Below are 27,499 nucleotides of genomic sequence, written 5' to 3'. Positions count from 1 at the left end.
ATAAATTACGAGTTCGATAAAAAAAAAATTTAATTTATTAATTTTTTTAGCATTACCGTAACAATTTATAGTGACTTAAGGTTTATTAGTTAAAGTGCTTTGACCCTTATTTCTCTGCCAAGATTTTTTGTTTTATATAAGTTTAGTTAAAAGAGAAAATAAATAAATATATAACTGTGGCTAAGAAAATTTATGCTTACTATGCTTCAGAAAAAAATTGTTCCGATTTGGAAGATATATAGATATAGATTGTAGCCAGTTCCGAACCAGAAATCTCATAACAGGAGGGTCATTAAATATTATAAAATAAATTAAAATATAATATAATAAAATATGATTTATAGTATATATATCAAAAGAATAATTATATTATATAAAAGTTAACATTTAATTATTTACTTTAAAATTTTGGCATTTTTAAACTTATTCGACGATGTTTCATGAAACTAAAATCATCAATTATTATTTCTTAAGTGGATTTTGAAATAATTTTTTTTTAATATATACAATTATATAATCTGCTAAAAATTCATCTTCCATCTTGTTTTAAAGTCTTGCTTTAATAATTTTTATAGGTGAAAAAGTTTGTTTAGTTGTTGCTATTATCACAAGAAGAGCCAAAACAAGACGAATTAATCTATCAATTAAAAGATATATATTTTATTTTCCTATTTCTGTCAATTTTTGATACAATTCAAAAATAGTAGATAAATTCTGAAAATATGGAGCTTTAATCACATCAAGGTCATAATGTTGTAACTCATAATCCAATTGAATATTCTCTTACTCAGAAAAATCTAAAGAATAGAAATTCTTTGCAAGATTGTATATGTTGCAAACATTGAATAACTTGAAAGTATCTTTAGGATTTAAAGATGTACTCATACTTGCTACTAAATCTATTATTTAGCTCTTTCAATTGAAAATCTATCACGCTAGTAAAAATGTCAACACAGTAATAGTGTTCAATAGTGACAAAATCTTTTTTACGACGAGACCGAATTATGTCACTAAAAGAAGCATCCATATCAGGTATCAGAATAGCATAATTATTGCAGAAAGAACTAACTTTTTTCAAAAGTGCTCCCTAACTACTATCTCTTAACTGTTGAATCAATGACTTTGTACTAAAAATCAGATGCATAGCATTCAAAATGTCTTGAGATTTTTGTTGCAATACTTGACAAAGTTTACCAGTGATTTTCATGATTTCTTTCATCATATGCAAAATGAAAATAAAATCAAATGATAATAAAGATTTAAGAGTATAAGTAGTATCACCACATTGAGAATATGTAGATTCATTAGTAGCAAAATCTTCCAGAATTAAAGTTGTTGCTCCAAACATACGTAAAAGACTACAAATTGAGTTGAAGTGAGAGCTCTACCTGATATCTTTTGATCTTTTTAATGTGACAATTTGATTAGCTCTCCTTCCTATTTCAATTTGATTAGTTGCAACTAAATAGAAAATTTTAGTTGCATAAGCATATCATAATTTATCATTACGTTTGTAAGAAGAACACACAACATTAATAATATTACTCAAACTTTGGAAAAAAGCATGAACATCAATAACTTCTTTAACCGTAGCAACAAGAGCTAGCTGTAATTGATGAGCAAAACAATGAACATAATATGCATAAGGATATTCTTGAATAATTAAAGCTTGTAACCCTTTTCATTCTCTACGCATATTACTAGCCCCGTCATACCCTTGACCTCAAATATTTTGAATGTTGAGATTGTGATGAGATAATACAGAACAAAATTCTTGTTTAAGAATAGCAGAAGTAGTATCTTTGACATGAACAACGTCTATTAGCCTTTCTTTGACAAATTCATGCTTATCAACAAATCTAACAACAAGTGCCGTTTGTTCTCTTTTAGATTCATCTCTAACTTCATCAACAATCAAACAAAACTGTGCATTACCAAACTTATTGCAAATTTTATTTTGCACATTTTTAGCAAAAACATGTAGAATTTCTTTTTGAATAGAAGGTGATGTGTATATTGCATTTTGAGGAGCATTCTCCAAAATAACTGCATCCACTTTTTTATTGTAAGAAGCTAATAACTTTAACATTTCAAGAAAATTTTCTCGATTCTAAGACTCGTAACTCTCGTCATGTCCCCTAAAAATACAAATTTAAAACGTTAACCATCTGACAGTATCAATAGAGGCTTTAAGACACAATCTATTGCTTAAAACTTGTTGTGAGTTTTGCTTAGCCAATACTTTGTCAATGTGACATAATTAGTTAAGCAAATCTTTACAAGATTTAACAGCAATATTATGAGGAGAATTAAGAGATTTACCCACATGAGATTAAAATGCACAATCTTTTTCATTATTCACTTTTTTTTTCAATTGTGAAATCTTCCTTATGTGAATGGACTTGATTTTCTAAAAATAAATAACATGGTAAACAAAATGAAGCATCCACTTCTAGCGAATATTCTAGCCAAGAGAAACTCTTAAACAATGAATTTTGAAACGACGAGGATGACTTTTAAGACCAAAAAGAGGGTACTCATCCATAATAAATTGATATGGTCTAAATTTTATATATACTTTACGAATTTCATCTTGTTGATTGATAGAATAATTCCAAATTTGCGGATACTTTCCGGGATCACGCATTAATGTATCAATATTAACTTATCTATTTCAATCTTTATTATTTTGGAAGTAGGTGGTTGAATATCTTGCTCAACAAATTGTGCCACAGGTTGTATCTTAGATAGTTCAATAATATTTTAAACATTACTCAAAAAATCTGAAGCTGAATTTTGTTCATCATATATTCTCTTTTTTCTCTTGAAAAATGAGTGAATTATTTTTATCTTTGACATTTTTAACTTAACTTGAACAATCTAACAAAAAAATAAATAAATAAAATAATTGCATATATGTTATTTTTTTAAAAAAATATTAAATCTATGGAGCAATAACAAATAATTTTAGAAACACAAATGTATAATAACTAAAAATAAAATTATTAATTTATCTTATTATTTTTTGTTCCAAGTCTCACCCAAAAATAACTCTTTTGAGTTTTGCTCTCACTTCAATCTTTGAATACTGTCCATTATAAAAAAATTAATTATTTTAAATAAATAATATAAATAATACTTGTCATTATTATTAACTTAAAAAAATTGAAATATACGTCCGAGTCTTTGTTGTGTATCTAATGGTTAATATTTAGTTGTCCACTTTAAATCTTCAATAATTTTTCTTCATATATCTTGCCAGTTTAGGTATGGAAAGAAAATTGGAATGAATCTATAATGAGAGCTACTAAAAGAGAGAAAAGTGTACTGCTCGCCTCCGATGGTTTGAAGAAAAAAATTTAAAAGATGTATTAGAATAGACTATTTGTTAACAAGAGCCAATAAATAATAGCCCAAATATCCAATATATATTGTAGGTTTTAGTTACTTTAATTTACAAAATTTTACAACTTATATATTTTTTTTCTAGCATCATATATAAAAAATACTTAATATTATTAATTATTACTATTTACTAATTTTTTTAAAAAAATTTAGGAGACTATAGCCACCTTAAATTCCAGTCAATTTGCCTCTAATGGTAGTTAATTACAATTTACCAAGAAACTATTCTCTTCGATTAAAAACAAGTGTTCAAAATTAATTGAGTGCCATAATTAAGAAAATAATTAGAAATATTGAGTCAAGATAAACTGATAAAGTAAATATTTAAACAAAAAAAAAATCATAAACACTAAAAATTAGATCAAAATCTTTTAAAATGAGAATTAAAATGCCATTAAAGTAAAAAAAAAAGAGTCTAATCATTATTCAATTAAAATAGTAGATTTTATATATGATAAAAATTATAAATTTAATAGTGATTAATCTCTTACTTTATTATTTTGCATTTTTTCTCACTTTAAAAGATATGTTTGTCTAAAAATTATAAAATTATATGCTATTTACTTGTAGATCTATTTAATTTATCTTTAAATATTTTTTATTAAATAAAAAATATATTGCACTCTTTATTAGTTAAATAAATTTTAAATTTTTATTCTATTATGTTTTATATGAATGGTTGAAATTTAAAAAACAACTTACTAATTAGGTTATATATATTTTTTCTACAAAAGAAAAAAGAAAAGACTAAAAACCATAACTTACTCCTTTATTTATTACCTCTAGTATTAAGCCATTTTTTTAGAAGTATTACACTTTCTACTTTATTTAAATTGCATTAGCATCCAACATATAATGTAATTCCATATTTTTCTAGTAGAATAATTCATCACTAAAATAATGGAATACTTTATGAATATTATATTTTAATATAAACATAAATTATAAGCATTAAATGATAGTTTCACTTCATTATTTCGGTCCTCACTACTTGTTTTTAAAACTCAAAATGAGATAATATTTAATTTGGTTTTTCAATTTTCACATGATCTTTAATTTGGTCTTTAAAATTTCAATTGTCTCTGTTCATTTCTCAAACTTTACAAATATGATTCACGTCAACCTTTATGCTAATTTTCAATGCACAGACGTTAACAAAATACTGACGTGGACAGCCAAATATTACATTAGATTCTGTAAAACGACGTCGTTTTTGTTTTGGCACTTCAATAGTCCAGAAAAACTCATAAGTGATATTTATTGAAATTTTTTCTCCTAAATCAAGTGATTCAACATTGTTTTTAGATTATTTAAGTGCCAAAATCATAACGACATCATTTTACAAGTTTCAGTATAGCATTTGGTTGTCTATATTATTGTTTCTTTAATGTTTTTGTGTCTGAAATTGTATCGGACTAATGTGAGTCACGTTTATAAAATTTGAAAACTAAAAAAAGACAATTGAAATTTTAGAGACTAAATTAAAGTTTACGTGTAATTTTAAAGATCAAATTAAATATGAACTCTTTTAAAATAAACAGAAAACATATTATAATAAAAGAAATAGCTTAACATTTTATAAAACTCAATAATATTTTAAAATAAGCGGGTTTTCAAAAGTGGTATTGAGCTATGACTATATATTATTATTATGGAGTCAAAATTAAATTAGGTGTATAATATATTAGAATTTTTTGTTTACTTTTTAAGTTCAATTCGTGGTAGAACTAAATTTACACCAACTATAATTAATATGTATACCAAAATTTTCTTACTCATATAAAATATATATTAAAATATAAAATGTATATTATATTTATTTATACACAAATATATAATAATTAATTTAAATAATATTTTTAAATTTATAGTCCACTTACTTCTGGTATATTAAAAAAATAAAAAAGAGAGTAAAATTAATATTAAAACCTAATGATTGATGAAGAACATGTGTGTGTGAGTGTGTTTGTGGTCCACACCACCTCATATCACAATCAAGTCCAACTCCTCTCTTCTAAAACAATCATTATATAATTCCCATTTTTTCTTTCTTTTCCTTCCCTGCTTTTTCCAAACTCTTTTCTTTTGAGTCTTCTCCACATATCTATGGCTTCTCCCTTATCATCACCATCTTCTTCTTCTTCTTCTTCTCCAAGATCTAACATCTTCTATTATGCTGGATGTGAACATCACTATGAGCAGCCATATTTCCTTCAAGCTTGTTTTCTATGCAAAAAACCTCTTGGCCAAAACAGAGACATCTTTATGTATAGGTTAGCTCAATTTTGAAGCTAAGGGTTTTAGATCTTTACAGTAATTCTTTGATTGAGTACTTTTAGAATAGAATTCTTTTTCCTATTTCTTCTTGATTAGACATGATGTTGTTAATGAATTATATTTGAAGTGTTTTTTGGTTAAGATTTCTTATGATTTTGATTTTTGAATTTTTGCAGAGGGAACACTCCGTTCTGTAGCAAAGAGTGCAGGCAGGAACAGATAGAGATTGATGAAGCAAAAGAGAAAACGTTGAAGCTTTCTTCTTCAAAAAGGGGTGTTAGAAAATCTGAGACCACTAACCAGAATTCTACATCCGACAACACTTTAAGAACAGGCACAGTTGCTGTGGCCTAATCAAAACTAAATATTGTTAAGATTCCAACTCTTGCAGAATTAAAATTTCACAAGAGAGGAACGATCGATCTCGATGGAGATTCTGATTTGTAATGAAAGAGTTGGGTAACAGAGAAAGAGTGAACAAACAAGAAATTTTGGCCATTATTCTTGTTTTATTACTTTTGCTTTTGTTTTTTGTTTTTTGTTTTTAATCTCTTCATTTTTCGTAATGTTAAATAAGAACGTATAGGAAGTATAAAGATACTTCATATAGATAGCGGCTGAAACTTTGTTACATTTCTCGGCCATAGTTACATGAATTCATTAATTAAATAACGTGCCGCATGCCAAATTCATTTGCCTATTAAAACGTTACATGTATAATTTTCACACAAAATATTTTATATATGACATAAAAATTTTGGTAAAAACTCAGGTGCACTCGACTTCACGTGAAGTTGATAGTTGAGAGCCGTTAGATGAAAATTTAGTCAAATCAGTCAAATCATCTAACGACTCTCGATTATCAACTTTACCTGAAGTCGATTGCACCCACAAAAAATTTTATATACTGAAGTATATTGCATTCCATGTGATTATGCTTTATGTATGGCAGGCCTTTGCCGTAATTTCATTGTTGCGGTTAATGCTTATTCGATATCTTAGTAAGCAAGAGTTATTTTGGACTCCTAATATTTACTAACAATGGTAAAGATATTAATTTGACTGAAATTCACTAACTAGATAACTTATTTCAACTTATCAAACATAAAAATATCTTACATATGTACCTATATTTAACATAATAAGGATTAAGGACTGTAATAACCGAAAATGGAAAAGGATCTACCAAAAAACTTGAAAGCAATGTGCGGGACTCTGATTCTTAAATGGAGGGAAGCTAGGAATGGAGAAAGGCTATTTACCGCCTTAATGTGCTAATTTTTGGAGCAGAAACTTTAGGACCAGCATTTTTTAGTAATTTTAAGCATTTTTTAGTAATTTTAAGGGTTAAGTACGATTTTGATTCCTAAACTCTAATATAGAGGCAAAAATTTTATTTTGTTACCGGCCTTTTTCCACTACAAAATGATCTCAAAGGTAAGTTTTTTTTTTAATCGTCATTTTTACCAAATTTTAAATTTTTATTCCAAAAATACTCCTAACTTTAAAAATAAAAAAACAAAACAAAATGTTGAATAAGGGAAAAGGGATTCAATTCCCACTGGTTCAGTTCAGGGAAGGGAAGAGGGGACAGAAGCACAAAATTTTTTTGATGCACTTCACTGCCAATTGATCTTGATACTGAGGAATGCTTTGAACAATTTGAAAAGCTTGAGCTTCTTTATTATACTTTTTTCTTTTGCATGCACTGTAACTTTGAAATCGTAAGAAAGAGAAATGGTAAAAAAGAGAAATGGCAGTGTAAGAATTATCTGAAGGGGACCTATGGTAGAAAATAGAAATGGCAAGTCAATTATCTAAAGGGGGCATATAATCAAGGATTCTAGTTCTAAGGGTGGAGTGTAAGAATTTAAACCCATTATGGTGGTTGAAGCTTTCCTTTACTAGCCAGGGTGCACATTTGTTTCCTTCCCCGAAAACATGGTGGAATTTCACCTCCCAAGGTCTATTCTTCATCTCATTAATATTCCTCAAGTTGGGGTTATGTATTGTGTTTTATTCTGCCCCTGCTGATTCCTTCATTATGCCTCAATGGGGTCCATCTCAACAATGAGCCTCCTCGTTTCCAAGTCCCATGCCATTTGGTGAACAGGTAAAACTCCCCATAGCCTGCACTAACCTTCATCTCCCTATCCATTCTCCTGCGCATGTTCTTAAAATTCCTCCATAGCCTGCACTAACCTTCATCTCCCTTACTAACCCATCTGTATCAATTTCACCGATCTTTGGGGAGGGGTTTTCCTTGATATCCGGCCTCTGGGTTGTAGTTTGCTGTCCATTGTCAAATGGTGTTTTCGATGAGCTTACTTGTATCTACTGGTCAAAGTCCTTATGATATTCGTGGCATTCATTGGTCTTGTAAATGGGTGGGAGAAGACATATTGATTCCTCCATTTCCATATCCACTAGCATGTGATGATGAACTCATTGCGATGATTTTCCAATCTTCTTTTTCGTATTACAGTTCATCCATGTCTCAAAAGTTGTTCCAAAGAAGAGCGCTGATGTGAAAGGTAGTATAAATAGTATCTATATTTTTGCACTGAATATCTAATTCAATCCAAGCTCCCGGAAATTAGATCAGATTGTCTAGAAAATCATCTACTCCAAACCTACCGCTATTAACGTTGGACCCATACCACTAATAATACCCTTGGCTCTCGGCCTTAAATATGAGGGACCCTAACTTGGATCCCTAAGAGTTCAGGCTCACAATATCTAATTCCGTAATCTAACAAGTAATGGTTATAAGTGTAACCAGTATCAACACACCAGTTATACAACAGCAACAACAACAAAACCTTGTCCCACTAGGTAGAATCAGCTACATGGATCAAACAATGCCATTGGGTTCTATCATGTATCATGTTTACAGAGACCATTTATACGATGGGTATTGAAAAAAAAAAAGAATTAACACAATCAATTAGTACTTTAATGTCCGAAAAAGAAAACCTGATAGTATATGATCTCTATCAGCAGACACGCATCAAGCTATAAAATAACCAGCAAAGGCACACCCTGTGGAACCGGCTCATGTTGCCCTTATATCAACAATTATTAAGCTTTTCTTTCAAGTTTCAAGGGTCTTGCTCAATCCTTAGCTAGATGGTAGCTTTTGGAAAAATTATTTTATCAAATCACTTTCTTCCGAGAAATACAAGGTCAAAATGATCTGCAGTAACTTTGAATACAAAGACACAAATCGATGACACGAAGCCATGCTAGAGGGTGCAAATAAACTCATAAAAGGTAACATCAACTACAATACTTAGCCTGTAAGTGCTGAGTTGAGAGCGCTATGCACATCAACTCCAATCTGAGCTTCAGCTTTCTCCAAATCAGTTGTCGCAGAGTTCAGCTTCTGAGTGAACTCTTGAAGTCCCTTCTGGACTAAGTTTGCATCAATTCGATCTACTGGTACAGCTTCAACAGCTATTATATCAGCAACCGAATTTGCATGGATGAAGGCAAAGCCACTACTGACAAAGTACTTGGTCACATCATTGCCTTCATGAACGGATAGGACACCAGGTTTCAACTCTGCAATCGTTGCAACGTGTCCAGGGAGAACACCCATTTGCCCAGTTGTTGCAGGTACTATTACCATGTCAACCTACACATGGATTCCACTCTTAATTGACTAGTTAAGATAAAATTACGACATTTCCAAGGATGAAGAATCAAGAATTTTATTTATTATTATTTTTTACCCCTAGAAATCTGCATCCCCAAAAATGATGGAACTGATGGCTAGCAATAAAAATGAGAGAATCCATGGTGTCAATCTAGACAACTAAATTGCAACAAATATTGCAACAAATGTTGCAAGTTACCCACTTCTAATAACCATCAATACTATTTCATGATGTGGGGGTAAGACCGTAATATATTTTCACACATTTGTAGAGATATTAAGTACAATAGATGGAAGACTAGTTTAATACCAAGTGAATTCAATAAGAAAAAGCAAGAGATAATGTGTGGGCACTGGGAAGTAAAATAGGCCAAGGTACAGTATATTTCTCTTGTTATTTGTCTTTTGACAAGTATAGTTCTCTTATCCCATCTTGTTTCTCTTCAAGATCTGTGCCTAGCATTCCCTCCAAGTGCATAAAGTTCTTCAATACATGCGCATGGAGAGCAAATAAACAAATGCTAGCAACTTAAAATCACCAATACTAATGCTTCTGTTTATCACAGTATTTTATTTTTCCAAAATATCTGCAAGTACACTTTTGTAGTCACCTAATCAAACCAAAACATAGAGTTTACCAGTGTCAAAAGAAACTAGTATACGATATTTCATTTCCAAATACTAGCAAATAATTTAAGCAAGGCCCGCTGTCTTAACAGCAACAGCAAACAACACAAACCAGACAAGAATGTCAAGCTTCCATTACAATGCATCAACTACTCACATGTTTAGTTGCATCAGGCTGAGTTACAGACTCCAGAACATCTTTAAAATAACTAAATTGAGGATTAAAAGTTTACAACAGGGACAACCACAAAATTGAGTTAACAAAATACAACATCAAACAACTGCTTGAAGGAAGGGGTTTTGTATAATGTTTTACTAGTTACATTTTTTATAAAATAGCCAATCAGCCACTCTTTTCACAATTTATACAACAATAAAAAAAAAAGAGTTTAATAATAATTGTTCAAATCATGAGTGGAAAGTCAGATAAGCAAGATTTTCAACAATAATTTAGATGGTTCGAAATCAGTCACGAAATAATTAATAATATTATAGATATACAAAACAATTACATTTGCAAAGAATGGATATTAGGCAACTGAATCATGATTTCTACACGGTACGACTTTCACGACTCAATCCCTAAAAGAAGACTCAATCCCTAAAAGAAGTTGATAAGAAGAAAAAGCAATAAATTATAAAATCAACAATTTCGAGATGATGGAAAAATCAAAGATGGCAGGCTAACCGTTTGAAATATGGAATGATTATTAGTTTATTAATGGACAGCTATCCATTTTCTGATGTTTTTGCTACATTCCTCTATTTCTAACGTTTTATCAAGAAAAAAAGGGGATAAAAAGGGAGATGGGAAGCTATTTGGAATGCTAGAAATATCTCTGGCTTGATTGCGCAATAATGCAGCTTTTTGTTTTTAAAATCAAAGTGGGCAATAAAACAGCAACACATCATGCTCTATGGCAGTTACCAGGTCCAAATTTAACAAATAACAATGCTGTACATAGCAAAAAACATCTATACTTGCTTGCAACCTTGAAACCATGTTATATGCCTAGTGCCTAGGTCAGATGTTAAATGAAAAGTTTCAAGAAAAGCATGTGAAACGGGATCCAAGAAGATCCTAGAAGGTGAATGACAGAAACCAAGGCTAATGTATTTTCCCACTTCACGGGGCACACTACATGAATATAAAGACATCACGTCATTGCTTCCTATCATAAACACTGGTCCATTGCTCATTTTGAAACTACTCAAACTTATGGGAAACAATATGGCCTTAACTCAATCAAATCGTCGAACCATGTATATGATGATTCAACAAAATCGTAGGTTTTTTGTTGATGACTGCCAAACACGTAGATAAAACAATTTATCTTCCGGAAATAACCAATTCAGCTCATTATACAGATTAAATCCGCCAGGCAGAGGAAAAAAATATAGTGAAGGAAAAAACCACATTCCATTTCAATACACAACTAATTGAAAACAAGAACAATAAATGTAAATGAACTCTTTCAAACAGGAGAAGAAATCACCAAGACAGAAGGACAGAAAATGACCATCTAAAGAAGAATTTAGCGGATCATTAGGCAGTCATATAAGAATATTCAGAACCTAATCTAATTAAAGCAAAAGTTCACTTACAACATTGGTTGGACGATTTGAACAATAAATATCACGTGAAAATTGGGGAAAATTACAACAGCATCAGTCACCATTAATTCCTTAGGTATCTTTCCTGACCTATAATCCAGTTCGAGAGGAACACAGATGATTGCAATTGAAATGAGAGGAATTGGAGGGAGAGGAATATATAATCTATAACCCTATTCCATATTAATTGGTGAATCATCTGCAAAGTGCCACGAGAAACAAAACAGTCGTATGAACAAAGACAAAAAGAACCCTGACAGAAAATCAATGCACACAAAAGGAAACGCAGGGGAAAGAGGAAGAAAGAAGGTATCAGTGACCTCTTTAGCGGAGAGTTCGGAAGCGTAAGGGAGGACGAAGTTGACAGTAAGCTTGGAAGGAAGGGAAGAAGGAGTGGCTGGGCGAGGCTTCATGTAAGCCAATGGAGTCTTTGGTGGATCCACGTTTGGGCTCACTTTCTTCCATGCCTCCACGAAGCTCGAATCTTCTACGGCCGCCGCCGGCAGATCCGTCGAGAATCGGCGGGATGTAGCGCCCATCAGTGGGCGGCGAAGGAGGGTAGATGCTCGGCGGAACATGGTGGTGCGGAGGAATTGGATCGCTCGGTCTCGCAGGGTCGGAGAGAGAAAGCGACTGTACGGTTCGTGCGGTGACAGACGGGAAGAGAGGAAGAGAGAGAAGATGAACAAGTGAATGTCGAAGCGACAATGGTGTATAGCGTGCAACTATTTGGGTCATAAGATGGGCTTTCTGTTCAAAAAGGGCTAATCATTATTTGATAATGTGGGCTTTTGGTTCTGGCAGGGCCCAATTCTTACAAAATGTAGGATTCAGATGCAGTTACAATATCAATGAAAAAGCAAAAGATTGTGCAGACACGCAGAATAGACTCTATTCCAAAAAAAAAAATTAAAAACTAACTTCTCCAAGAGTGGAGCCTCACGTTCTCCAGGAGTGGAGTTATACTGCTTCGACAGCGAAACTCTGAAATCATAACAACTACTCAAGTCCAGATCAAATATAAGTTCAAAGATAATCACAAAACAACGGAGAGGGACAGAACAAAAAAGTAATACAACTCAACAAGACAAGTCATGGAAGGGACAGAAAACGCAGCCATGGAAGGGGATGTTCTAGACTTGGAAAAATCTTTAACTCAACATGGAGAAAAGACAGATCAAAAGTTAGTTGGCCGGGTGTTGACGGGAAAGGTGTTGAATACGGTCACAGTACACAAAACGATCCTTAACATGTGGGGAGATCCACAAGGTCTGGTGATCACTAATGCAGGACCAAATTCATTTATCTTGAACTTCAAAAGCCAGGAGGAAGCAAGAAGAGCATATGAAGGTAGACCATGGAGGATAGAAGGGCACATGCTGAGTCTGCAATGGTGGAGCTCAAACCTGTCCATAGATGAGGTAAACTACAATCAGCTTCCTATTTGGGTTCAAATATATGGTTTACCTTATGATAAAATTAATACAAAAAATTCTGAGAAGATAGGAACCATATTAAGGAGAGTGATAAGTGCTGAAGATCCCTTTGTTGAAGGAAACATGCTTAGATCCTTCCTTAGGGTTAGAGTGGAGATAAACGTTCAAGTACCACTGAAGACTGGATTCTGGTTTAGAAGAAGTGATAGAAGCCAGTCATAGGCTGAATTCAAATATGAAAAACTGTATGACTATTGTTACAAGTGTGGGAGAATTGGGCATGACAAAAGAGCATGTGGGGAGGAACTAGTGAGATCATTAGTAAACCCAGAAATTCCCAGATATGGGCCTGAACTCACAACTCCAGGTCTGAGGTCAATAGAAAATGAGGCAAGAAAGGCAGGTATTAGGAGGAGAAAGGAGGAACAGAACAATTGGGTGGAGGAGCTGTGGGAGGCGCGTGAAAGAAGTTTGCAAGGGAGGGAGTGGTTGAAAAGGCAGGCACAGAAGGACAGAAGGGGGTCAAGTCTAGGGGGAGTAAGAAGCTCTCAAGCTAGTGCCTCTGCCAAATCTTGGGACAGAGAAGAAAATCCACAAGAGCAAATGGGGGAGAGACAAGTGGCAATATAAGAAGTGCAAGATCAAGGGGAAGGGGCTGAGGATGATAAAATGAACGGTGAAGAACACAACAGTATCTTCATGTTAAATGATGATGGGACAGCAAATCATAAAAAAGGGAAGAAGGAAGAAGTCATCCAGCAAAGGCAGCAAGCTAGTGAGTTAGCAATAATGAGAAACGTGAATGAGGCCAAGGATAAGGACAAGGCAGAAGAGAATGAGGAGGACAACAGCGAGATTCCTAGGAAGTATAAAGAAAAAGGTGGGCCAAGCATGAGAAGAATGGACAGTACAAACAGAGGGACATGGGCTTTCATGAACCAAAGGCCCAATAGGAATAGACAACAAATCAGAAGTGGGCCAATTGAAGGAGAAGGGAACCTTACCATTAGAGAAATTTTGATGGAGTTCAACAAAAATATGGCTGAAGAAAATAGGAAGAGAAGCACAGGAAAAAAAGTAGAAGATGAGGCCCAAAACAGAAATAACATGGACATTGACGGACCAACAAGACACTATAGAACAAATGAGGAACAGTCAAAACAGAGAGGAAAGCAGATAATTACAGAGAGTGAAGGAGGCTTCTATTATGTAGAATTAGCAGAAGAAGAGGAGGAAATAGAGCAGAAAAATAGCAAAGCAATATTAGTGGCCAGAGAATACGAAACAGAACTTATCCAGAGGATGGAGGAAAAGTTAAAGTTTAAAAGAAGAAGGGAAGAGGACCAACAAGAGCGGACTGCAACATTTCAGAAAGAAGAAGAGGAAGGTACGCAAATGTCGAGGGCCAACAAGAAGAACAGAAGGCGGAGAAGCATCACAGAAGGAGGAGCGCATGAGGAAGGATCACAGATCAGAGATAACTTGAAAGACATAACGGCTGAGGAGGCGGGCCTACACATGCCCCCAACTCAACCATGAGCATCATAAGCTGGAACTGCCGCGGGGTAGCAGCTCCCGCGACAGTTTCTGAATTGCACAGTATGTGCAAATAATTGAAGCCTGCAATAGTATATCTAATGGAGACTAGAGCTAGAGAAAGTACCATTAAAAAGTTGAAAAGAAGGTTACATTTTGAGAATGTATTTCACATAGAACCCCAGGGACTGTCCGGAGGGCTATGCCTTTTGTGGAATGAAATATATAATATTGATATTTACTTTTGGTGCGATAATCATATAAAAGCTCGTATTGATGATAGAAAAGGGAAAATAGGAGTGCAATTTTATATATGGGAATCCATGTTTTGGAAGGAGAAAAGAACAATGGAGGACTATCACAGCGAATAACAACAACAAGGGGGAGCCACAACTATTCATCGGGGATTTCAACGACATTTTAAGCCAAGAAGAGAAAATTGGGCTACATCGAAAGCCACAGAATCAGGTGAGAGAATTTAGGCAGTTTGCAGATATGAATTACCTTATGGACCTAGATATAAAAAGAGGAAGATTCACATGGTTCGGAAATCCAAGAAATGGATTCATCACCAGGGAAAGGATAGATAGGGCATTAGTAAACTGGGAATGGAGAGTATTATATCAGCAGGCATCACTCAAAGCTCTACCGGCCATCAGTTCTGATCACTGCCCATTAGTTTTGGACATAAATCAAGTTCAAAGGACAGAGAACAATTTCAAATTCGAGGCCTTCTGAACCGATCATGCGGATTGCGAGAATACAGTAAAAAGGGATGGGAAAAGGAGGATGTACAAGGATGAGTCTGGAAAGGAATAACAACAAGAATGAGAAATTGTAAAGAGGAGCTAAAAAAGTGGAACAAGAGGACTCTGAAACGAGCAGATCAAGAAATCAGCAGGCTGAAGGAGGAATTAAAGAAGCTATGGGATTCGGATTTAACACAAGAAGAACAGGAGAAAATACAACAGATAAAAGAGAATATAGCTGCATTATGCAAACAGAAAGAAAAATATTGGGGACAAAGAGCCAGGTTGAAGTGGTTAAAATGGGGAGATAAGAACACAGCTTTTTTCATGCCACAACCATTCAAAGAAGGGGAAGGAACCGAATCGATAAGCTCAAAAATGAGGCGGGCTGCTGGATAGAAAACATGAAAGAAATTATGAAGCACATAGAGGAACGATTTGATGCGCTTTTTACTTCAAATAATAAAAGGAATTGCGACTCAGTCGTAAACAATATTCCAGTAAGGGTCACGGAAGACATGGACAAGGAGCTGAGCGCAGAGGTCACAGAAGAAGAAATCAGAAAAGCAGTATTTAGCATGGGTAGCCTCAAGGCTCCTGGACCAGATGGCCTGAATGGACTGTTCTATCAAAAGCACTGGGAGATAATCAAGAAAGAGGTATGTGCAGTAGTCAGAGAATTCTTTCGAAATGGGTTCTTGCCAGAAGAGATTAGCGAAACCATAGTAGTTTTAATTCCAAAGGTAAAAGATCCGGAAGAACTTAATCAGTTAAGACCAATTAGTTGTTGCAATTTTATTTACAAAATAATAACCAGGGTCATAATGTTGAGACTAAAAGGGCTCCTCGAGGATATAGTGTCCCCAACCCAAAGTGCATTTGTGGGAGGAAGGCTCATACAAGATAATGTAGTAATCGTCCAAGAAGTCTACCATAGCCTAAATAGGAAAGGAAGAGATGGATCAGAAAATGTAGCAATCAAATTAGACATGAACAAGGCATATGACAGGCTTGAATGGGATTTTCTTGAGAAAGTGCTCAAGAAATTTGGGTTCGCTGAAAAGTGGGTTGACTTGGTGATGAAATGTGTAAGAAGCGCAAGTTATAGGGTAAGAGTCAACGGTGAGTTATCGAAGAAGATAAAGCCTCAGAGGGGTCTTAGACAAGGGGATCCATTATCCCCATACCTGCTCATTTTAGCAGCGGAGGTATTCACGATTCTTATGCAGCAGGCTAAAGAGAAAGGCAACATAACGGGTCTAAAGATAGCCCCAACAGCTCCGGCTATTACTCACTTGTTGTTCACGGACGACTGCATTATTTTTGCGAAGGCAAAGGAGGAAGAGATATTTCAGATCATAACCGTACTGAACGAATACACAGAGGCATCCGAGCAAATAATCAATATGAACAAGTCAGGCCTCTCCTTCGGAAGTCAAGTGCCGATACAAACGAGAGTAGACATAGAAGATATTTTAGGAATGAAAACATGGGACATGGCAGGAAAGTACTTGGGGCTACCAGCCATATGGGGAAGATCTCACAACAAAGCTCTAGCATGGATTGAAGAGAAGATCATGAATAAACTAGAAGGTTGGAAAGAAAGGTTGTTGAATCAAGCAGGCAAAGAAACTCTAATAAAGTCGGTAATTCAGGCGATGCCATCATATATTATGAATGTCATAAAGTTCCCGAAGAGCTTTTGCGGGAGAATTTGTACAAAGGTCGCGAGATTCTAGTGGGCAGCATCGGGGAAGGAACGGGACATTCATTGGAAGAAGTGGGATAGCATCACTGAGAGCAAGAGTGAAGGGGGATTGGGGTTTAAAGACCTGGTAAAACAAAATACTGCCTACCTGGCAAAACAAGCATGGAGAGCTTTCAAAAATCCAAATGCAATCTGGGTACAAATTTTGAAATCGTTGTATTTCCCGGACGGCAACTTCTGGACAGCAACGGGTAAAAAAGGCGCCTCATGGGTCTGGAGAAGCATCTTACATGGAAGAGAGCTATTAAGGAAATGCGCAAAGTGGAGCATAGGAGATGGCTCCAAAGTGAGCATCTGGAAAGACAATTGGATCGCAGGTAGGAGCAGCCCTCTTAACACAAACAGCACAGATGACTCGAAGGTTAACGATCTCATTGTAAATGGGGAAGGGTGGAATAAAAGGAAGATCGAGAGCAAATTCTCCCAAGAAATTTGCAAGGAGATACTTAGCACCCCTGTTAGTGTAATGAACAAAGAAGATCATCTGTATTGGCCATGGAGGGAAGATGGGAATTACTCAATAAGAACCGGATACTATGTTGCAAGAAGAGTTGGGCAGAACAGCAAATATGAAAATCTATCAACAAGTGAAGATAAAAGGGAGATATGGAAGGAGGTATGGAGAATGGAAGTCCCACAGAAGATCAGAATGTTTTTATGGAAAGCCTGTCATGATATATTACCGGTAGAGTCTAAATTATATAAAAGAAAGATGGCACCAAATCCAATTTGCCAGATATGCTTAAAAAGTCCAGAGACAGTAGAACACGCATTACTACTTTGCGATTGGGCTAGGGCAGCATGGTTCGGAGCATAATACCAATGGACCCCAACAGTTGAGACAGTTAGTTCTATCGGAAATTGGATGGTCAAATGTATAAAGAAGTTGAGAGCAGGTGGGGGAGAGGACAAGGAGAAGAGGATCAGCAAGCTAGGATTTCTCATGTGGGAAATATGGAAAACAAGAAATAACAAGCTGTTTCAACAGCAGGATGTAAATCCTAAATGGACAATCTGTAGGGTTAAAGCACTAGAGGCAATTTACTGGAAACTAACAGAAAAACAACACACACAGAAAACAGAAGGCAATAGAAGTAAAACTAACCTGGTGAAATGGAGACCTCCCCTTGAAAACTGGTTGAAGGCGAACGTTGACGCAACATTCAGGAAGGATACTGGAACTGGTGCAATTGTCGTGGTTATCAGAGATCACAAAGGAAGAATTATATTAGGTTTTTCAGGAAAAATCCAAGCCACATCAAGTACTGTGGCAGAAGCTCAGGCAGTAAGGCAAGCATTAATCATAGTGAATAATTTACAAATGGGCAGAACCTTAATAGAAACTGACAACCTAAAGCTAGCTCAAGCTATCAAATCTAAAACAGCTTTAGGAGAGGCTATGGCCATAATCCAAGACATTCAAATTTTAATGGCGAATTTACCTGAAAAGGGAATGACTTGGACCCCCAGAAATGGAAATCGTCTAGCCCATGCAGTGGCGAAAGCAGCAGAAGCAGAGACACTACAAGCAAGCTGGAGCACTAAACCACCTACAGAAATATAGAGCATTATTAGAACAGAGCTTCGAATGTAAATCAACAATTACACAAGAATTATAGCAGATTTAAAATTAGGCAAATAGGGAAGCTCGAACCAAGCAAAGAGCCAGGAGTGTCAGGATTTCATCCAAATCGTCAATGATCTGAGACAGAAGATCTGCATGCAACCCAAGGCGACGCTGTGTCTGAGATCGTGCTGCGGGAACGTGAGGTATAGGAGGGCCAGAGTGGTTCCAGTGGAGGCGAAAGATGGAGGTCACCGAGTTCAATTTCTGACCAAGGGGCGGCATCCGAATTCTATTTCTGACAAAGGGAGGGGATCAATTCGGATTGTCTGGCTGAGGCTCCGGAAGGCATTTGGAGTGGAGTCTACTCAATACTCCGAATTGCTAACGGGAAGGGGTTATTATGGATCTTGAAAAGAGGGGGAAGGAGAGCGCTGTTGGTGATGCCCCGGTTCCTGCTTCGGAGACAGCTTCGTGGGACGGCGGCCTAGTCACGACAAATGCTCCGCGTCCCCACTCCGGTGGCCTCAGTAACCATGCATGCTTCAGATCCTGTCGCCGGCGAACTGAAGGAAGGAGTCACGATGAATCACGAGTTAAAGAGACCCTCTCACTCTCGCGGCAAGGGAAGGGATACAGGGATGGATAACGGGTCGGTTGGGGGGTTTGGATCTCTGTTTTGGACCTGGGCCGGACTGTTGGCCTGGGTCTCCGTCCAAAAAAAAAAAGATGCAGTTACAATACGATTTTCTATTTATACGAACAACAATGCCATCCTTAACAAACAAAATGACAAAATAGCTTTTGATATTATTATTTTTGAGGTAATATGAACATTCCATTAAAAAATTATTGAACATTAACATAAATTAATTTTGTGACGCTTTTATTTCATAGATTTATGACTTAGAATTTAGATTTTAAAATTTAATATTTAAAATTTAGAATAAAAGATAATTTAAAAAAATTAACTGACATTAATCGGTTTTGTTAAATTGTCAACAAATCAGTAAAATCGGCTATTATTATTATCCAACTTTACCTAATGACTTAATGCAACCAATTTTCCTATTTTCCAAATGATTAGAATTACTCCAATTTTCCATTTATTGTGATCCATGGTTCTCGTCTTTTTTATCTGTTTCATTTACCATACCATCATATATGAATACCAAAAAAAGCCCTCAAGTAATTATTGTACAAGTATATTTGGCATTTTTAAAAAAAATTGTTATCCAATAGGCCAATATAATAAGATTGATTATTTTATGAGTTAATAGTCAAAATCATCTCTGAAAGATATCTCGATTTCCATTTTCATTTCCAAAAGATAAAATTAATCAAATTTGTCCCCAAAAAATATCCTACTTGATCACGTTCGTCCTTTCCTCATCTCCGTAGCTGAGTTGGCAAACGGCCACTGACGTGGACCTGCCAACGTGGCAGACAACCAAAACGACGCCGTTTTGGTAGAAGGCTCACCTAGCCTTGAAATGTCGTTGTTCTTCTCTTCTTCTTCATAGTTTTTTCTTCTTATTCTTCTTTGCATCATCTTCAATTCCCAAGCCTTGCAATTCATCAATGCAAGGTTCTTCTTCACCTTCCCCCAATTTAGCTCCTTCTCCAACCACAATTTCGTCCACAACCTCTTCCACTTTGTAGCTGCTACCACCAGAGACCTTCACCTCATCGCCGCCTTCTTCGCACCCTTTCTCGACGGCACATGCTCCGGGCAGCTCGTTCTACGGCTCGATCCCAATCACAGCATCGGAGGTTCCCTCGGCTGCGGCTGGCCATGGGTCGTTGACACAATCTCCGGCGGTCTCGTCAACGTCATCGGAGAAAATCGCGGCGGCGGACTTCACGGCAGCGGCTGCTTTGAGGAATGCTTGGTGGATGGATTCAGGCGGAAGAGCACAATCTTCGACGCCTGCATCTTCGAGGCGCGGGGGTAGGATCTGGTGCAGTAACCCGTGTTGTTCTTTGGTTGACTCCATTGGAAAATCAGGTTCCAATTCCCAATTAGATTTTTTGTGATTTTTAAATTTTGTGAAATGAAACCCTATTTGCTAAATCTCGGGGAGGAATGTGGCGGTGACTTGAACCTCACTATCTTTGGTCTAATGGCAGAAACTGTTGCCTGAAAAGATTCATTTTGGGGTGATGAGGCATTAATGGCACCTGCAAGAAGCTTAGAGAAAGATCTGAAAGTAGAACAATTAGGCTTTGAAGCAACTAGTTTTGCCACAACTACTCTCTCAGCTTCATCAATATCCATTTTCAGTCAGTACTTTTTACAAATAGATGGTCTGTAACTTTCACTTTTCCTCAGAAATAGCAGGAATTCCTGTTGAAATGGCTAATGCTGCTATTGATACTGAATTTTCAGGAGAAGAACCTCCGGAATCGTTGTTTATGAAGGAATTGAAGAGGAGGGCATGACTCCTACATCATTGCTTGAGGATTACAAGCAGGGCAACTCTGGAGTTGACGAAGAGGTGGTTGTGAATGAACAAGATAGAGGTCTCCTGAAGAGAAATGTTGTCTCAACTGATGTAGAGAGGAGTCTGAAAAATCCTCATAACCGTCGCATTCTTTTCAACTCTTTACTTGGTAAGATCTTTTCCTTTCAACTTCTGCATGACTCTTTTATGCAGCTATTTGCATGTTCATTAATGCATATATTATCTTAGCCATTATGATTTTTCTTTCAGCCATTGACTGGTTAGTTATGACATGTTGGTTTTACACTAACCTATAATTTTGTAATATTGAATGCTGATGCATATAATCTTTTAGAGAGTAGAAGTTGATGATTTGGTATGTACTGTGTTGCAGTATTTTGGACCAACTTTTGTCCATGATGCAAGCAAGATGTCACTATCACCTCCCCAGTATGTGGATCCTTATGCACTCTTAGAAGATGCAAGCAAGATTTCTTTGTAAAATATCACCCTGGAACTTGTTACTTCTTGAGTATTGTGCATTCATCGCTGACTCCATTTTTTACAGTTACATTTTTCTTTTTGCATATATGAATAATATATGATATGTAAATTTGAAATTTAAATGAAAGCTCATCAGGTGAGACATTGCTAAATATTCTTTAATTTTCCTTTAAATGTCCGGAACCTGACAAACAATGAAGGGTTGACTAATTTCTAGAGATTTAATATGGTGTCTTAAGCAGGAATTTCTCTCAACATTACTTTTTGGACAAGCATATAAATAGTGCTCTTAAGAGGATCCTATTAAAGACTAATTTGACTAATTTTTAAAATTTGAGAGATAAAAATGATTTACGTCTGAACTTTTAAAGACTATTTTGATTATAAAAAATTTTTTACATGTCAAGTGACACGTGACATGCCACATGTCACTAATCTGTCACATGGCGTGCCACGTGTCACTAATCTACCACGTGGCGTGACACATCATCGTCCAACTGACAGAAGGACTAACGTGACCAAATCGTTCGAAAACCAAAATGGAGATCGGAGTATCTTTTACGGACGATTTTAATTATTAACTCGTTATTTTATTTTATTATGGCCGTCGGCATATGAAACCATCCTAGTTCCTAGAGGTAAACCGTAATGGCGTACTCTATTTCACTCTTCTTCACAAATACAAGAAACTATGTTTTGTTCTTTTTGGGGTTGGACCGTAGGGGTAGATAAATACACATAATTCAGAAATATGCCAACATTCGCAGCCAACAAGTTTGGATCTCATCCAGGTGCAAATTATCTCACTTCTTTACATTATCTGAACATAAAATCAAAGGAACTCGATGCATTCATTGACATTTTATGCATCTGCACAAGCAAAATGAAGCATGCAAAACTATTCACCATACAGCAAAGATTTTGCTCACAGTGTCATGTCAACTCGTGCTGCCAACAATAATAAAGGATTAATTTTAAGGCCTTGGTTAACTTTCTCTGGCTAGATGGCAGCTCTTGAAACTTTTATTTTATCCATTCACTTTCCATGGTGAAACACATCATCAAAATGTTGTTTAGCGAATAGATAACTCAATGACCTGCCACCAGGCCAGATGTGGGTGGGGGGGAATAAACAAATTAAAAAAAAAAATAAAACAAAAATACTGCAGTACTCAGCCTGTAAGAGCCGAGTTGAGAGCACTATGGACATCAACTCCAATCTGAGCTTCAGCTTTCTCCAAATCAGTTGTGGCCGAATTCAGCTTCTGAGTGAAATCTTGAAGTCCCTTCTGGACTAAGTTTGCATCAATTCGATCTACTGGTACAGCTTCAACAGCTATTATATCAGCAACAGAATTCGCATGGATGAAGGCAAAGCCACTGCTGACAAAGTACTTGGTCACATCATTGCCTTCGTGAACGGATAGGACACCAGGTTTCAACTCTGCAATTGTTGCAACGTGTCCAGGGAGAACACCCATTTGCCCGGTTGTTGCAGGTACTATGACCATGTCAACCTACGCATGGATTCCGCTCTTAATTAACAGGTTAAGATTAAATTATGACATTTTCAAAGGAAGAAGAATCAAGGATTTTATTTATTGAGTTTTTTATAGACATCTTCATCCCCAACTATGATGGAATTGATGGCTAGTGATCTTAAAGCACAAGAATAAAAATGAGAGTCCAAGGTGTCAATCTAGATAACTGAATTGCAACAAATGTTGGAAGTTACCCACTTCTAATAACATCACTACCATGTCATGACATGGTAGTAAGACTATAATATATTTCAAAACATTTATGAAGAAGATATTCTGTCCAATAGATGTAACATTAGTTTATTACCAAGTGAATTCAAATAAATAGAAGCAAGAGGACAATGCGTGGTGAGTAAGATAGGGTAAGGTTCAGTATATTTCTCTTGCTATTTGTATTTTTACTAGTTCTCTTATCTCATCTTGTTTCTCTTCAAGATCTGTCCCTAGCATCCCTTTAAGAGCATAAAGTCATTCAATACATGCACTTGGAGAGAAAATAAATGCTAGCAACTTAAAATTACAAATACTAATTTTTCTGTCTATTACAATACTTTATTTTTCCAAAATATTAACACTGCATAGCCTGAAATCAAACAAAAATATATAGTTTACCAGTGTCAAGAGAAACTAGTAAATGGTATTTCATTCTCCAATACTAGCAAATTAATTTAAGCATGGCTGGCTTTCTTAACAGCAACAGCAAACAACACCAACCAGATGAAAATGCTAGGTTACAGCTATAATTTAATTTAGATAGGTCACTTTCAATTTACCTGAGCCAAAATGAATAACTACTAGCATGTTTAGTTCCATTGGTCTGAATTACTGACTCCTGAACATCTATAAAATAACTACATTAACAAAGATTGTCACTTTATTTAAAAAGGATTACAGTTTTACAAGGACAACAACAAAATTGAGGTGACAAGAATAACACATCAAATAACTGCTTGATTGAAAGGGATGTTAATAAATGCCTTAAGTCAGGGCTTTTATAGAATGTTTTACTAGTTACATTTTTATAAACCAGCCACTCTTTTGACAACTTATGATAACTAAGCAAAAAATGATTTACTAATAATTGTTCAAATCACAAGAGCAAAGTCAGATATGCATGATTTTCAACAATAATGTAGATGGTTGGCAACCAGTCACGATATAATTAATAATATTGTAGATGAACAAAATAACTACATTTGCAAAGGATGGATGTTGGACAACTAAATCATGATTTTGGCATGGGAGGACTTTCATGACTTGATCTCTAGAAGAGGTGGATGAGAAGAAAAATCAGTAAAATATAATATCAATCATTTTGTGATAGTGAAAAATTTAAAGGACAAAGATGGCATGGTTAATTGTTTGAAATGTTGAATGATTATTAGTTTATTACTGGAAAGCTGTCCATGTTCTGATGTTAAGCACTATAAAATTTTGTTAAGACACCTTTTTCTAGATTCCTCTATTTCTAATGTTTTATCAGAAAAATAAAAAGAGATAAAAAAGGGAGTTAGGAAGCTATAAGAAATCCTTGAAATATCTCTTGCTTGATTGCGCAATGATGCTGCCTTTCTTTATCAAAGTGGGCAATAAGACAGCAACACATCATACTCGATACCAGTTACCAAATACCAACATTGTACTTAGCAAAAGCATCTATAGTTGCATCCTTTAAACTATTATATTATATGCCTAGTGCCTAGGTCTTACATGAGGTTTCAAGAAAAGCACATGAGCTGGAACCCCTGAAAATTCTAGAAAGACGAAGGCGAATGACAGCAACCAAGGCTAAAGGGTTTTCCCACCTCATGGGGTACGCTACATGAATATAGACATCACATATTGCTTCCAAAGTCCAATCATAACCACTGGCCCATTGCTCATTTTGACACTATTCAAGCTATATGAAGATTCAACAAAAATTGTAGGTTATTTGTTAATAACTGCCAAACAACAACAACGCCTTATTCCACCAGGTGAGATCGACTAATAGATCAAACAATGACATTGCACTATATCATATATTATAGACATCTCATTTTATCACTTCATGCAATGTCATTTAAGATGTTCCTCCGTCTCTAACCACTTGTCTATTTTTCACCTGACCCACCCTTCAACGCTCTACCGGCCTTTTCCCCACATGTCCAACAAACCACTAAGAGATTATACCATCTTTTCAACAATGTGTGCAACTTTCTCTCACAATCCCCATTTCTTATTCTGTCCACACACGTATGACCGCTTATCTATTGAAACATCCTCATTTGGGTGATGTTGAACTTATGTTCATGTTCCCCTTTGCAGTCCAACATTCCATTCCATACAATATGGTATAGCTGGTCCAACGGCAATGCGACAAAATCTACCCTTAAGTTTTGAAAGGTTAAGTAAAACAACATATGTTATGGAAATGACCAATAAAGCTTATTAGGCTCCAAACAGTCGGACTAAATCCCAGGCAGAAAGAAACAAATGCCCTGAATACACTAGAAAACAACCACATTCCTTTCAATACACAATTAACTGAAACAAGCAGACTAAATCTAACATAAGAATAATTAAACCTTATAAATGGAAAAGCCAGAACCCAAAAAAAAATCGAGCATTTGATTATAAATCAACTTTTTCAAATAGGATAAGAAATTCATTAAGACATAAAAAATAAAAAATACAAAGAGAAGGAGAATAAGGAAAGCTACACTACAAAAAGGACCATGCAAAAGAGAACTTCAGCGGATCATTAAGCAGTCATAGAAAAATATGCAGAACCTAATCCAATTAAAGCAAAATTTCACTAACAACATGTGTTGGACCATTTGAAAAAATAAAACATATTACGCGAAAACATGCGAAAATTACAACAGCATCACTCATCATTAATTCCTTATGTATCTTTCCCTGACCTATAATCAGAAGCGGAATACAGATGATTACAATTGAAATTAAAGACTTCTTGTTTTTGCTGGGCGCGCCGGGGGGATTCTATAATTCTATAATATATTAATTGGTGCAATACATAAACAGAGACAAAGAAAAACCCTAACAGAAAATCAATGCACAGAAGAAGAAATGCAGGGGAAAAGAGGAACAAAGAACGTATAACTGACCTCTTTAGCGGAGAGTTCGGAAGCGTAAGGGAGGACGAAGTTGACAGTGAGCTTGGAAGGAAGGGAAGAAGGAGTGGCTGGGCGAGGCTTCATGTAAGCCAATGGAGTCTTTGGTGGATCCACGTTTGGGCTCACTTTCTTCCATGCCTCCACGAAGCTCGAATCCTCTACGGCCGCCGCCGGCAGATCCGTCGAGAATCGGCGGGATGTAGCGCCCATCAGTGGGCGGCGGAGGAGGGTAGTTGCTCGGCGGAACATGGTGGTGCGGAGGAATTGGATCGCTCGGTCTCGCAGGGTCGGAGAGAGAAAGCGACTGTACTGTTCGTGCGGTGACAGACGGGAAGAGAGGAAGAGAGAGAAGACTATGAAGAGGAACAAGTGAATGTCGAAGCGACAATAGTATAGTGTGAAACTGTTCAACAATTCGGGTATTTGCTATGTGGGCTTTCTATTGTATCAGAGCCCAATTGTAATTTTACTTGTTTTAGCACCAATTGATTATGACTCTTCGAAGAAACAAGATTATTGAGTTTTGTAGTCCAAAATAAAATGTAAGGCTACGTTTAGAAGAGAATGTGATTGAGAAATTCTTGTGGCTGTGACGTATAGACTTTTTGATGCAATTTTCAATTGAGAAATGCATTATCAAAGCCAAACTGTCTAATTTGCCATTCTCTGGAGATAGATCAAGATAGAACAGTTCTAATAGTTTATGACTTCAAAATTTGATCAAAATCGAATTCCTCCTTTTGGTGAAAACCTTTTGCTACTAACCTGGCCTTATACTTGATTATTTGGCCTTCTGGGTTTTTTTTCAATGCAAAAATTCATTTGCATCGAATAATGACCTTGTAATCATAGAGTGTTGATTAATTGTGCTTGGTGGTTATAGAGGTAATGCAATTTCAATTCCAAAAATAGGTATTTGCCTCTCTAGAGATTGAATGGATTGATTAGGTGCAGATTGAACTGTGTGAGAGGTAGAAGTTGAACTAATTGATGATGGTGTGATGATAGGTGTTGGTGATGTGTAAATACTTAAGGGCTGAGGCTGCTTGTTTGTAACAGGAACTGAAACACTATGAATTGTAAGAAGATACATTAGTAGAAGTAGTATGAGATATATTTTGTGGAGTAATAAATAAAAGAGAATAAGAAATTTTATATTCATCAAAGCTTACATTCCTTGATAAATATAATTTTTCATTTGGTGAAAGGCATTTGTAGTTTTTGTGTTGTGAATCATAACCCAAAAAGAGACATATG

At 35.6% G+C, this 27,499-nt stretch overlaps 4 protein-coding genes across 4 annotated transcripts; 2 read left to right on the top strand and 2 right to left on the bottom strand.

Moving 5' to 3' along the window:
* Positions 1–5,467: 5,467 nt before the first annotated feature.
* On the top strand, positions 5,468–6,180 carry LOC107464896 (FCS-Like Zinc finger 3). The gene is made up of 2 exons (XM_016083859.3): positions 5,468–5,678; positions 5,859–6,180. The coding sequence occupies exons 1-2, from the start codon at positions 5,512–5,514 to the stop codon at positions 6,034–6,036; spliced, it is 345 nt and encodes a 114-aa protein (XP_015939345.1). The 5' UTR covers positions 5,468–5,511; the 3' UTR covers positions 6,037–6,180.
* A 2,436-nt stretch (positions 6,181–8,616) lies between these two features.
* Positions 8,617–12,286, bottom strand: LOC107464902 (ATP synthase subunit delta', mitochondrial). The gene is made up of 2 exons (XM_016083864.3): positions 11,902–12,286; positions 8,617–9,319 (listed from the first exon to the last, which is right to left on the bottom strand). Exons 1-2 carry the CDS (start codon positions 12,157–12,159, stop codon positions 8,975–8,977), a joined length of 603 nt encoding a protein of 200 aa, XP_015939350.1. The 5' UTR covers positions 12,160–12,286; the 3' UTR covers positions 8,617–8,974.
* Positions 12,287–15,706: 3,420 nt separating this feature from the next.
* On the top strand, positions 15,707–18,634 carry LOC110275634 (uncharacterized). The gene is made up of 3 exons (XM_021131825.1): positions 15,707–16,948; positions 17,042–17,686; positions 17,954–18,634. The coding sequence occupies exons 1-3, from the start codon at positions 15,707–15,709 to the stop codon at positions 18,632–18,634; spliced, it is 2,568 nt and encodes an 855-aa protein (XP_020987484.1).
* A 3,690-nt stretch (positions 18,635–22,324) lies between these two features.
* Positions 22,325–26,662, bottom strand: LOC107464903 (ATP synthase subunit delta', mitochondrial). Its single transcript, XM_016083865.3, has 2 exons — positions 26,234–26,662; positions 22,325–23,099 (listed from the first exon to the last, which is right to left on the bottom strand). The coding sequence occupies exons 1-2, from the start codon at positions 26,489–26,491 to the stop codon at positions 22,755–22,757; spliced, it is 603 nt and encodes a 200-aa protein (XP_015939351.1). The 5' UTR covers positions 26,492–26,662; the 3' UTR covers positions 22,325–22,754.
* Positions 26,663–27,499: the final 837 nt, after the last annotated feature.

This window comes from Arachis duranensis, chromosome 9 (assembly GCF_000817695.3).
Source record: "Arachis duranensis cultivar V14167 chromosome 9, aradu.V14167.gnm2.J7QH, whole genome shotgun sequence".
NCBI lineage: Eukaryota > Viridiplantae > Streptophyta > Magnoliopsida > Fabales > Fabaceae > Arachis > Arachis duranensis.
Note: the sequence above shows the minus strand (reverse complement) of the source record. Positions and strands in the feature narration are given on the sequence as shown.

Bases quoted from the DNA above. Each gene is read 5' to 3' on its own strand.
- LOC107464896 (XM_016083859.3), top strand. From the start codon at position 5,512: ATGGCTTCTCCCTTATCATCACCATCTTCTTCTTCTTCTTCTTCTCCA. The intron at 5,679-5,858 runs GTTAGCTCAATT...GAATTTTTGCAG, and splicing joins AGAGACATCTTTATGTATAG to AGGGAACACTCCGTTCTGTA.
- LOC107464902 (XM_016083864.3), bottom strand. From the start codon at position 12,159: ATGTTCCGCCGAGCATCTACCCTCCTTCGCCGCCCACTGATGGGCGCT. The intron at 9,320-11,901 runs GTCACTGATACC...ATCCATGTGTAG, and splicing joins CCGAACTCTCCGCTAAAGAG to GTTGACATGGTAATAGTACC.
- LOC110275634 (XM_021131825.1), top strand. From the start codon at position 15,707: ATGAAAGAAATTATGAAGCACATAGAGGAACGATTTGATGCGCTTTTT. The intron at 16,949-17,041 runs GTAATTCAGGCG...GCGAGATTCTAG, and splicing joins AAGAAACTCTAATAAAGTCG to TGGGCAGCATCGGGGAAGGA. The intron at 17,687-17,953 runs GTATGGAGAATG...AAATGTATAAAG, and splicing joins AAAGGGAGATATGGAAGGAG to AAGTTGAGAGCAGGTGGGGG.
- LOC107464903 (XM_016083865.3), bottom strand. From the start codon at position 26,491: ATGTTCCGCCGAGCAACTACCCTCCTCCGCCGCCCACTGATGGGCGCT. The intron at 23,100-26,233 runs GTCAGTTATACG...ATCCATGCGTAG, and splicing joins CCGAACTCTCCGCTAAAGAG to GTTGACATGGTCATAGTACC.